The sequence below is a fragment of the Haemaphysalis longicornis genome, unplaced genomic scaffold (genome assembly GCF_048455015.1).
Source record: "Haemaphysalis longicornis isolate Haplotype H1 unplaced genomic scaffold, Haemaphysalis longicornis Haplotype H1 scaffold_12, whole genome shotgun sequence".
Classification (NCBI taxonomy): Eukaryota; Metazoa; Arthropoda; class Arachnida; order Ixodida; family Ixodidae; genus Haemaphysalis; species Haemaphysalis longicornis.
Window position 1 is genome coordinate 101,795,310 of NW_027526225.1, and position 12,880 is coordinate 101,808,189.

General features: G+C 52.0%; 1 protein-coding gene across 1 annotated transcript in view; it reads left to right on the plus strand.

The window, feature by feature from the left end:
* LOC144163112 (uncharacterized) overlaps positions 1 to 12,880 on the plus strand; it is a 51,403-nt gene that overhangs the window by 1,669 nt on the left and 36,854 nt on the right. The window contains exons 2-4 of the mRNA XM_077693920.1: positions 4,532 to 8,603; positions 9,497 to 9,624; positions 11,254 to 11,325. Of these exons, the coding sequence (XP_077550046.1) occupies positions 4,690 to 8,603; positions 9,497 to 9,624; positions 11,254 to 11,325 (4,114 nt within the window). The 5' untranslated portion in view covers positions 4,532 to 4,689. The remainder of the gene's footprint in view (positions 1 to 4,531; positions 8,604 to 9,496; positions 9,625 to 11,253; positions 11,326 to 12,880) is intronic.

A 12,880-nucleotide genomic window follows, 5' to 3' on the forward strand; every position in this document is an offset into this window, starting at 1 on the left:
TAGTGTACATAAATGGCTAATGCCCAAAGCAAACATGAAAGCTGTTATAATTGCTCAACCCATGTGGATGTGCTTGAATTGAAATGTCGTGGGTATTCAATTTGAAATGGTGATAATTGGCTTGCATGCGGCCACCGAAATTCGTTTAATTAAGAATAAAATGAAATGAGGGTGCATCTGACTTCGTTTTTTTATAATTTGTTGGAACTGCACTTGAGCCGGTAACTTTCTTAACGCGCATGAGCAGAACAATTTGCCGCATCGTTTATGCTATCGGACAATGTAATCCTCCATATACGTGTTAATTCTAGATACACGGCAGGTGCTTCCATCCCACAGTATTAATTCGGAGGCCGGATAAGAGCACCGCCATCCGTTGGGGGTTCGATGCGATCACAAGCCGAGCGCTTCTGAACTGCATTGACTATGCAGATTGTAATCCGAGATAAGAAATACGTGAAAATTATAACCTACGGTATTTTTAGGGAGCTGAACGTTATTTCAGAGCCCCAAATTTCTCATCGGTAATTGGGAATATGATAGGTGTGTCAAGGCCGTGAAGTGGCACAGAGAATGTTAAATAAATCGTATCGCTGCAATCGTAAGTGAAATAAATGCATTATTCGGTTCTATGTCTCGCTTTGCATCCATAACATCAGCTGTGCTTTTTTAATTGCGATACGGAGCACCAAAGCTAAACGAAAACCCATTTCGAGGAGCGTTGTACGGCTGTCATTTGAACCATCGGCTTCGCGACCCGTGGTCCATCGGCTTCGCGACCCGTGGTATGGTACCCGTGGTGCGACGGAAAAGAGCGATAGAGCCGCTTGGAAACTAGGCAAAACACTATCAGGGTGATTGGGACGGGCGGAGCAACAGCGCGACGCCGGTTGCTTTGGCTGCCCCGTTGGTGCGTCATTCGCGTCGTGCGTATAGTGGCTTCCGCCAGACTTCACGACGTCGTGCGTATAAAGTCAGTCTTAGTAGAGTGCTTATATAGTACCTTCGGACGGCACTATAGACACAGCCTAAGCAAATATGGCTGGATAAAAAGCTGCCCACTGGCTACAGTGAACTAGAATACTTGGGTGGTGGAAAAAGCGGCGCCTTTTACCCACAGCGCCCTTGAAGCCGAATTCGTTAACTGCCGCGCGTGGCGCTGGTGTCCCCCGCCCGAGGAGATCTCGAGGCGGCGCGCGTTGCGCTATGCTGCTGTTGAGTGATTCACGCTCCGTTTTTATGTTTCTTAAGCCGCTGCAGATGACAGTTTTGTGCGTGCAATTGCAAGAGCAGCCTAGACGGCACTACGCTGATCTTTAAACGTTCTTGGTTTTCTTTTGTTTGTAATTTGGAGAGGACATATGTTTGCGGCTGTCTCTTATTTCCGAAGGGCCATGACCCATGCAGTTTGACTGGATAGTTCAATAGCGTGTTGTGGGACCGTACCCATAATAAATTTATGTGACTGCTATAAATATTTTATATTTGCGATTTGTCGCTCCTCGGAGACTGACTGTCGCTCCTCGGAGACTGACCCGACGAACGCCTGCCCGCCGCTTCCCGTGGTAAAAAAAGCGCTCGGAAGGGGCTCGCGAACGCCACCGCGCGGGGTTGACACTAAGTGCCTCACTCGGAGGCGGCGGCTTTTTCCACTACCCAAGTATTCTAGTTCACCGTACTGGCTGCCTTCTCGGTCTTAACGGCGCGGAAGTCGCTGGCATATGGGGCGAGACTGGCGGCTGCTCTGTGCCTGGAGCATGCTTTTAAAGCGAAGCTTCTTTACCCCTCTTCCCGGTTTTGCAGGGGCCTGCTGCTGCTTTCTGGCAGGGCGTGCCGCTGGGTTTGATTGATTGATTGATTGATTGATTGATTGATTGATTGATTGATTGATTGATTGATTGATTGATTGATTGATTGATTGATTGATTGATTGGGTTTAACGTGCCGAAGCTACCCTTGGGTGCGCGCCGGGGTTGGTGGGGCCGCCGGATTCTTCTCGACCACCTGCGGATTTTTAACGCGCGCCGAAATATCGACACACGTTGGTTGTCGCTTTTCGCCCGCATCAGAAAAGCAGCTACCGTAGACGTGAATTGAACCTCGTCCTTGTGCTCAGCAGTGCAGCACCTTAGCCCGTAAGCCACCTCTCAAGTTGGGTTTTATCTCGAACGAGGTAACACTGGACTCCGCGTACCACGCCCGCGAAGCATAGCACGTTCGCTGCCCATTACGGTGGTGGCACCTAAGTATCGCGTGCCGGCCAACCCGAAACGTCATGGTCGAGGTAAACGACACGCGTATGACCCTTTTAAGACAAGGAAATATGCGTGCGGAGTAAAAACGTGCAACAGACGTCGTTGTACAAGCACGGGTGTAAAGCTTCGCTTAACGCCGATTGCGCCCCCTGTGTGAAACCCGCCAATTTTCGCCAGTGAGAAAGAACCCGAATTCCCTGCAGGGGTACCGAGGGTTTCTTTCGTTCTGAACAGGCGCTAACCATTCTTTCTAAGGCAGCTTTAGGTGTGTGTACTAGCTGGCTGCTTTTTCAAGGGGAACAGCATCTGTGTGGGGTCCTGGCTGAAATGTTCTCAGTTATGCGACCATGTTTGCACCATTGTTTCGTAGTCGACGGCAAGCTGTGTCAGCAAATGGGCTCTTCACTGTTTAAGGGTCGAGGCTGACACATGACCAGTACTTATTTGGAAGTGGATATATTGCCGGCACATTAGCCGGTAGGGATATTTTGCCGGCACTGTACTTTGATTGACTGTTCAGGCTTACTTCATTGTGACGGGTATGTCCACCTCTTCCAGGCGAGAAATCAGCTATAGTTACCGTGGCACAGTGGTTGCACCTCATGTTTCTAATCGCTAAGTCGCACGTTCGAGCCGACTTCTGCTAAATTGAGTTTTTTTTCTTGTGATTTTCTAGGACTGATTCACTGTGTTTATTGAGAAACTCGGTTCTTTTGTGGAATTCCTTCGTTATTATTTATTCGTTATTTATTATTTATTTATCGTTCGTTATTATTTATGTGGGGGTTTGGTTAAGTTTGGTTGGGATGGGACCTCCCTTTACTGGTTGTGTTCGGTTGGGTTAGGTTAGGATAGGTTAGGTTTGGTTAGGTAGAATTGGTTAGGTTAGATGTTTGCTTAGAAATGCACTAGAAAAATGCATCTGCACTAGAGGTAGTAAAATGCCGACTGCCGTCAAAAAATGTCCGCAGGATGTGAAATATTCGCGACCTCGCATTGGTAGCGCAAAATATCGTGTTCTTTATCTCTTGAGCGCAATAATCATCTAATGCAGAACTGCCGGCACAATATCTGGGACAGATAAATTGTCGGCTGCCGGCACAATATCAGGAAAGGTAAAATGCCGGCTCCCGGCAAAATAACCGCGACAGATAAAGTGCCGGCTGCCGGCACAATAGCCACGCCCTATTTATTGACCGACTCTTCAGCTTTTTCTTTCTTTGGCCGAACACGAGGGAGCACGAACAACGCCTGGAACTGTGCTCGTGACCGCGGCCGCGGGAAAAAAATGTTTCTGGCATCACTGTTTCGTTTTCAGGCCTCAACCGAAGCTGTAAAAATTGAAAACCTCTTTAGTGAGGAGATTGAGTGTACCATTCTGCGTTATGGGCAGCAACCCGGGGAGAGGGGTTCTCCCTGCTCATTACAAGCACTCAGCGCACAACGCCCTTAGACGAAGAGGCAATGAAATCTACTTTGTGATTGGTTCACAGCGCAGCCCCTCCTTTTTTTCAATGCGCTACGAGAAAACTGCGCCTTTATAAATAATGCGACTTGCATCACCCGAAGCTGCGAGCTTGTTGGAACTTGTCAGAGCTATAGGTGACCGTCAAGAACACCATTCTAAAAAAAAGTCCTGGGCCATCTCCATAACCCGAAACCTGGGGAGGGCTGAAGCATGCAGTGTATACGTGTATACTTGGCGCCTTGGCGATTTTGCCAACGGAGATAAGACCGTTGGGGAGTAGAGGTATACAGCTTTGCTCTAAGTCTCTTGTCTCGAACCACACAGCTCTCTAGCGCGAGGCATAAACGAGTGTCCGGGTGTTTTAGTACCGTGACTGCATGAGACTACGCTGACGACGCCGACAGCCCCAGACCCTAGGGTGCTTGGCCACCTAAAAAATCAGGGTTTTAGGCCCTGACACGTTGGGTTGTCATCACCCACAGACCATTGGTCCCCACGACTTCAGAGTCTAAGGGCACTATAGCGGATGGGTGCCCACAACAGCTGCCACAGCCCTGTGTGCACATTTGCTAAGAACCATACGTTCCATGTGTAAAAAATAGTTTCTGCCTCGTACGCGAGAGTCCACCGCTTGAAACATTGTCAAGAAGTAACCGTCAGTAAGTGAAAGAAAGCCTGCCAAGTTCTTGCAAAGTTGCTACCGCACTTGTGAATAATGGGGCCTGACTGAGGTTCAAACACGGAACCCCACTCGGCAATGCCAGGTGAAAGCACGCGCCCCTAGCTGTTCCGCCTATGTTGCACGCAGGTCGACAGCCTACTCGCCAGCTCGCGGGATCCAGGTTCGTGGTCCCTGGCCTCCGCTGAACCTCAACCGCGAGGCGCTGCTGCGTAGGAGGCTCTGCCCTACCTTGCTGTAGACGGTCGTGTTCGGGCAGTAGCGGTTTCGTACCTCATTCCGCGACAATGCCCCCTCACGTGAAACGCCCGAAGTCACCCGGCAGGCGCTCGCCCAAAGTGCCTCCCCCTGCGGCTCCCCCGCCGCCGGGAGCATTTGGCAGTGCCTCTCCAGGCCTCGCTGCGCCCTTGGCCCCTCCCCCTCCACCGGGCGATGTTCTTCCCCCTCCGCCGCCACCCCTTGAGGGAGCAGAGAAAATCGAGGGCCAGTCACCAGCACAGCTGGGCATGTTCGTTGCAGCCACGCCAGCCGAAGAGCCCGGCGCCCCGCCGCCGCTTGAGACGCCGAGGGACATGGTCCAGGCTAATATGGTAGGCGAGCCGCCAAGAAATGAAGGAGGAGGTCCCAAGAAAGAGTATGTGGCAGCGGTCAAGTCGTACGAGCAACTAGTGGATGGAAACGTCATTCGGGGGAAGATGTACCTCGAGTGCATTCCGCAGAACGAAGCAATGGGACCCCCGGGCGGCGGATTAGATCGCCCCCCGATGGGCTATTATGAGAGGCCTCCTCCAATGGAAATGGACGGGAGGGACAGGCCCTACTCACCTGACCGCGGGAGATACCCGCCCGACTATGACAGGCGAGACCGACCCAGAAGCCGAAGGGACGATGACTACTACTACGACGAGCTACCCCTGCAAAAGGAGTCTGAAGGTCGGGCTGAGCGCATCATTCAGAAGATACGCCAGGACATCGAGGCGTTCGAGAAAGAGAACGCTGTCCCGGATGCTAAGCCCAGCGAAAGCTTAGAGGCGAGGCCACGATCAGGACCCCTCCGAGGATTTCGAAGAGCTACAGACGACTGCGAGGACGACCCGGACGCGCGACGTATTCTTCGCCGGCGGTCATCCGAAGACGACAGTGCTTACGACAGCAGGCGCCGCAGCAGGGCTCGATCGAAGTCCAGGAACGACGGAGACGAGAGTCCACGGAGGGGCCGATCCCGCCGTTCCAGAGACGAGTCTTCGTCGTCCTCGTCGTCGGAAGAGCGCCGGGCTAGCCGGAGGCGATCCGGCCGACGAGATTCCCCCCGCAGTTCTCGGCGTCGTCGTGAGTCGGACGATCAGAGTGAGAGGCGCTCTAAGCGCAGCAGGTCGCGTTCCAAGCGAAGGGATGACGAGGAGAGGCCCGCATCGCGTGATCGGAATAGAAGGGGAAACGAAGTGTTCATCCCGCGGCCCGCGGAAGACCGCAGCTTCATGCAGGCCGGCATGCTGTTTAGGTACGAGAGCAACCCTTCGCTTGTTGCCCGGGAAGACGTCGTGGTGCAGAAAGAAGCGGTCGCCGAGGACCAAGGCGCTCCCCAGCAGCCGCCAGAGGGAGCGGCTCAGGAAGGGAGGTTCGTGCCGCCAGAAAAGTACCAGGACTTTCTCCTGGACGTCAAGGCAGGCAGGAAGCCCAAGGGATTTCCTACGAACGTCACTCCTTCGAAGTTAGCCGCGGAGCTCGGGAGGTACCAGGACTTCCTTTGTAGTGTTCTGCCCGAGGATACCTCCCCAAGAGCTATCGCAGAACAAGTCGGGAAGTACCGAAAATTCATCGTGGGCGATGATGACAAATACACGGAGTTTGCAATGGCTAACAACCAGGGTCTCGCAAGGGTTTCAAGACCTGATGCTATGGGCATGGGTGGTTACCAGCCATTCGCCGTGCAGGCGAAGCCCCTAGGTAATGGTGAAGACGATGCTGAGAACTATGGCTTTGCAATCGCTGCAAGACCCGGGGAAGGTGTTGTTCCCGAGGACAACCAGTTCGCGATGCAGACTAGGCCCCAGAGGATTCCCAGCAGAGCAAAGGGGGAGCGTTACGAACACGTGCAAAACACGCCGGAACTGAAAACAGAATGGTGGAGCCACGTGGTACCGGCTTCAAAGAGCAAATCGGTTAGAGGCTGGCGTGGTGGCCCCGGAAGGCCAAAGTCTCCTCATCGACGTAAGGCTTATGATGACGAGGATGCCGAGGCCTATGAAATTGCAGACTTGCAGGCCGGAGGTCCAGGAGAAGAGCGGTTGGTTCAGATGAGTGTGAGGCGAAAAGATGCAAGCAATGTGTACTCGATTTCCCGCAAGGTTTCTCCGACTGCGACTGGCTACGGAGTTCCACCACTGAGGGCTTCCCCGGAGGCCATGGCTGGTGGCATGCCTGGAATGCCTATGCAGGGAATACCGATGGGAGCAATGCAAAGAATGCAAATGCCAAGAATGCAAATGCAGGCAATGCCCATGCAGGGAATGCCCATGCAAGCGATGCCGATGCAGCCAATGATGATGCAGCCGATGCGCATGCAAGGAATGCCTATTCAATACGATCCCCGTTATGCACAAGCACCCATGCGAATGGATCGCAGGATTCAGCAAATGCTCATGCGCCAGAAAAATCGGAGCAAGTTTCCTGTGCAGCCCGACACGGCGATGACCGTGCAAGCGCAGCCCGATCGAACAGGGAAGCGCCTCTTCAAGTATCAGGTCCAGAATGAAAGCAGGCAGCAGCAAGCTGACGGTGGGGACGAGAAGGCTAAAGAGAACGCTACCGTTGAGGCGTCGAAGAAAGCCTCCGTGGAGCGGGTTTTCAGCGACCAGGAGGTTCAGGTCTCGGAGAAGAGAATGTCCAAGGCCACCAGCGCTCGCGTCAAGACTCGCGCAAGTGAGGCTGGCACGCATGATGCGGGCAGCAGGAAGAACGTCGAGGCCCAGGCCGAAATCGAGGAGTTCCCGCACGTGCCCTTCACCAGGAACCCCGATTTCGAGGGTGCTCCGCCGGGCATGCCAGCCATGCCACTGCCCGGCTACCCGTTCCCCATGCCGCCGTACGGCCTTCCGCACCCCGTTCCGTCCCAGCAGCCTGTGCCGCAGTACGGCCCCCCTGCGTCTTCAGTTATGTCGCAGCAGGTTATACAGACATCATCCGCGACCACCGTTCACACCCACCAGCACCATCACCACTACCACGACGGGCTCAAAAAGTTCAAAGTCGCCTATTTGGCGCCCAACAAGGGGGCCAAGTCCGTCGATCGTTACGAGGACCAGGAGCCCCTGGGAGCGGCTGTCGGCGTCCAGTGCATGTCTCTGTACGAAAGGTTCATGAACTGGATTTACCCCGACAATAAGGCGACCGAAGATGTCAGCGTCATGACAGAATTAGGCGAGCTCGCTGGCGATAAACTGGGGAAAAAAGACAAGTCCGAGGAGAGCAAGAAGAGCGAGGATAAAGAGAAGAAAGGCGGCTCTTCAGGGACCGACCTGAAGGCGAAGGAACCCGAGAAGAAGAAAGCGCCTCCCGGCCCTCCCATTCCTGTGAACCTACCCTGGCAGGGACACGAGTACGAGTACGAAGAAGAAATCAAGCCCGATGGTTCCCGCGTCGGCACGTACCGATACAAGGGTCTAGGAGGCGCCCCGAAGGCCCCCCCAGGGCAAGGTTCGATGCAGCAGCCGGATGAGGTCGTGACCACTACGGCCACCCAGCTTGAGCACGACGGGCAGCAGTTCTTTGAGCGCCAGGTCCGGACTATGCCGACGCGTGGGGTCGCCAGGCCTGGCGGATCTAACCAGTCCCGTGCGGAAGAGTCGCACGCGATGTACAGGCGAGACCAGCGAGACCGTTCTCCAGGTGCGGTTGATAATCGGGCTCCTCAGTACACTTCCAAGAAGTCCCGAGTCATGACACGCGTAAAGGGGACCGAGGGAGACAACTTCTTGCCCGGCGTGCAGATAAGGATGGACTTCGGAGACTCATCGGACAGCAGCACGGATGCACAGAATAAGTCGTCCGATGACTGGCAGCCCGCTGACATGCTGGTTTCGTACGCCCACAAGAACTTCGTAGACAAGCACATGGTCTTAGACGATGACGATGATGATGACATGCTGCCGTCTGGTAATGTCTACGGCGGCCACGGATCCACCAAGAAGCTCATCCGGAGGTGAGCATTTTTTCCCTGCATGTCAGTTGCGCTTCGGGGACATAGGGCAAAGGCAGAAGCACGGTCACGGCATAACAGCAGCAGCGTAATATTAGTCGGCATGAAAGCGCAGGATGTTCAGAACCTTCTCAGCTGTCACCAATAGTATAGAGAACACGTCGTTCATTTGAAATTCATAGAAAAATTTAGAAGCTTCTAAGTGGTAATTGTAGGATAGTTCGTAAGCATGTTTTGTTTCATAGGACACAACGGCTTTTTTTTTTAAAAAGTGTCCTAACAAAGAGCCATTTCAAAGAGTAACCAAAGAATTTTCATGCGCGGTAGTTCATAAACTATCCACCCAATTATGTACTCTGCGGGACTTTGAAAGCTGTAGTTCTAAAAGCCGTTTGTATACCAATGCTTCCGTGACCCCAGATTTTAATTTGCAGAAATAATCGCAGAGCGGGGAACTTGAAGGATGTTCGTTGTGGTTTCACCCCCATAGAGCACGTGTACTGTGTGGGAAAGCCGCACTTCGCCGCCGAAAAAGGAGACGCAAAACCGTGGATCAATGTCAACGAGCGTGGGCTCCACCAAGTTCACAAAAAACCCGAAAGCCCCGCATCCATTGCATGCTGCACACACATCAGGTCGTCTTCCTCGTCGTTGCAAAACTCACCCGAAGCACGTGACTTTTCGCGGGAGGTCTAAACACGGCGTGAAGCCGTTGTCATTTTGTTCGTCCCTGTGCGCGCTGCATCCTATTTTGGGCGGCGCAGTAAACAGCTGCACCTTGGCTAGGAATTTCGGCGGAACTTCTGCACTTCAACTTCTGAAGCATTTTTCTGATACATAACTTGTGATGCATAACTTGTGATGCATGTTTCTCGTGCCGTCTCCGCTTTTCTCAGCCGGGGGCGCAAGCGCCGGGGCATGCCGAACAAGGAGCTGCTAGCCTACTCCATGATCGTCGTGGTGGCCGTGGTGGGCATGGCCCTACTCATCGCCATGACGGGACACAAGATGCACGCGGGACAAGGTGGGCGTTTATTCATGCGGTCTTTGCCGCCGCCAGTGCAGGGGTGCAGGCGCAGCACAAAGGACACGCTCACATGAGAAGCACAGCAGCGCAGTGACGCCGCGTGACCATGGGCGTAGGCAGTGTGGACAAACGAAGGGGATAACTACTTAATAACTCACGAGGAGCAACTTAACCATAAGGGAAAGCGAAACGCAGCTATGATGAAGCATGCAGCTCTGGAGGGGTATAACAAATTTGAAGTAGAGAGAGGAATGTGGAAAGGAGTAATGGTTTCAGGTCTCACATTTGCGAATGCAGTACTCTTCTTCAAATCAGACGTTGTAGCAGGCCTTGAAGTGAACCAGAGAATGGTAGGCCATTTGGCCTTTGGAGCGCATGGGAAAAACAACTCACGAAGCAGTGCAGGGAGATATGGGCTGGGCGTCGTTTGAAGTTCGAGAAGCGCGGAGTATGTTCTGAGAGGAGACCAAGAGCAATGGATCATCGTAGGTGGACAGCTAAGGTTTTTAGGTACCTATACTTGAAAAGCGTGGACACACAGTCGCTAGGGAAGACTGGAAGGCTAATGATGCAATACGGAAAGAACAGTGGAGAATCCAAAACAGCCTAGGTAACCAAAACAGAGGCGAGGCAGATAGAAACGAATAAATAGATAGAAAAAATAGAAGCTAAAACATTATTAGAGATGTACAGGGCTGAGAAATTTGACATCAGAAAGGAAGATTTCCACTATAATATCCAGGGCAGTGCTTTGCTTTTTGAGGCTAGAGCAGGTTGCTTGCGAACTAGGAGCTTTGTGGGGAAGTATTCACAAAATGAGGTATGTCTGGTCTGCTGGAAAAGAACGAACTTTTGAGACCCTCGCATTCTAACACTATGTGCCGCATAGTATCTGTCCAAATCTACATGAGGGAAATATTCGGCTTCCACAAGCCTTAGGATTTAAGGGTAGCACAGAAGGAGTTAACTTCAAGGCTGTCGAGGTGACGAAAATATTAGAATGGTGGTGGACGAAAAGCAGAGAAGGGAATAATTTCTACTACAACTACCACCTGTAACAGAAAGTATTTTGTGCGTAATAGGTTTTTGTGCCTGCCTTAAGAGCAGCGCTAGTAGTATTAAACGAAGAGTATAAAACATAGGTATATTAGTTGGTAACATGACACGTCATCACCCCGCTACAAAGGGGATACCAATAGCAATCATCATCAGCATCACCATAGTGTCATAAATAAGCTTATAGTATCGGCACTCTTTTCTCCAATTGTTCCGTGCCGACGCCGTGATCATTGGTTAATTTGTATCACGTGACATCTTTTTACACTGCGACGCTTCATGGGTGCCGCAATTTTGTTTATGCGTTTCGTGTCGGTCAACTGTGGTAGTCTCAGCTTGAGCTCCTTGCTCTGCGCCTGCGCGCTAATGGCGTCGTTCCAAACGCGCGAATCAAAGAAAATGCGCTTCGCAGCATTTCAGCAGCAGAAGTGTGTCCGAAGACGCCGTGTTGCTGCGTCTTGGACAGTGTTGCTTACAAATGGTCTCGTCAACGTTAGCGGTGAGGCCGCAGAAGCAGCAATCTGGCAGTACTGATAAACACCAAAAGCGCGTGACATTATCTCGTTTCAGGTTTCGGTCTAAATCGTCACATTGTCCTGAACGCCTCCAAGTTCAGATCAGCCAGAGTTCACGGCGGAGCTGGTAAGCAGTGCCCGCCCCCAGTGCCTGGGCTTTTATTACGCGAGAAAGGCGAGCTGTGGACTGACCTCGAATGTTTTGTCCGAACTTGCTCATTGCGCGCTCAATGATATTGTCGTATACGTGCACCATAGCGTCCGCGCTGTAGAAGCACGATGCCTTAACGAGGAACTTAGCGGAAACGAAACTGCTCGATTCATATGGAGCATAATAAAGCTGCGACAGAAGACAAAAGGCGGGCACACGAAATTCTGCCGCGGCTTAACAGATAAACAGAGTACCTTGGCAACACACGTCAAGGTGGAAAGATGTCAAAAAAAAAACTGTGGTTGATTCCTCTGTCATAGGAATCACGAGAGTGAAATGTGGAGCGAAATCTGCAGCTGTGCATGATTTGCGGGTCGGCGGCTGTCTTGTGGGTGTGCTTGGCGAGCGACGTCCTGCCGGCAGGTCGCTTCGGCAAAGGTGTACTTGCATCATTTCCGTTACGCATATGACGTCAGTGAAATCTTGGGGTATCGCGGCGAAGAACACTTTCGTGTTAAAATATAAAAGCAAAAAACGAACAACTTTAATTACAACGTACTCTTGTACTAGAGGTTGCTTCCCCGCAAGAATACCCTGTGTGCAGGGGTGCACCCTTCCGAGTCCGCATGCTTCGTTGTACTGGAATCACTTCCGTGACGGATATGACGTCAGCAAAATCTTCGGGTATCCGGGAATAAAACACTTTCGTGTTCAAATGAGGCAGGTGGCCGAGGGAGTCAGAACTGTGGCATTGAAAGCGTTCGGGCGGCGTGGTCGCAGTGAACTTGATTGCACATTTTAATCGAGCTCCTTTGAACGGCCAAATGGTGAGGGGTCCGCTGGAAAGTGGTAGCCCTACACGAGCCTCACTGACCAGCTTGTCGTCATGCGCAACTTCGACTTAGCCTCTCCTTTCCTTTGCACGTTTCTACGCCGTTAATGAAAACGTCGGCTTCTGCCTCCGGATAAGTAGGGCATCAACGTGCACAGATTTCTGCTCGCGCAAAGTCTTTCGCGGCGGATAAACGCCGCTCTACGAAAACTACGTACAGCAGCCCCGTCATTCTCATAAGAATTCTCAAAAGCAGCACGACAGCGCCGATACTGCCTGTTAACTAATGCCTCTCATTAAATAGGAGAAGGGTGGCCTTGTAATACTCGAGAATCAGATCTAGTGTTCCTAAGGCCGCGTTCAGACTACGTACGTATCGTTCGTACGCATCGTAAACGCACAAAAAAACGCAAAGAGCTGGTTCAGACTATCGTTGCATTGAGCGTAAGGTACACAAAGTTTGCTGCCAGCAGGGGCGTAAATTACGAAACTTTTACGAAACTTTTTTTTACGGAACTTTTACGAAACTTCCGCAACTTTTACGAAAAGCACAGATGCGACTGTTGCTGCGCAGCCATTGGGCAGAGTAGTTTCGACTTTCAGTTTCCGGTTTTTTTTTTTCATCCGGTGACCGCCATCGCAGATATCCGCCGATTCAACTTTGTAGAACATCGCAGTATCGCCAGTCATCAGGTTCTC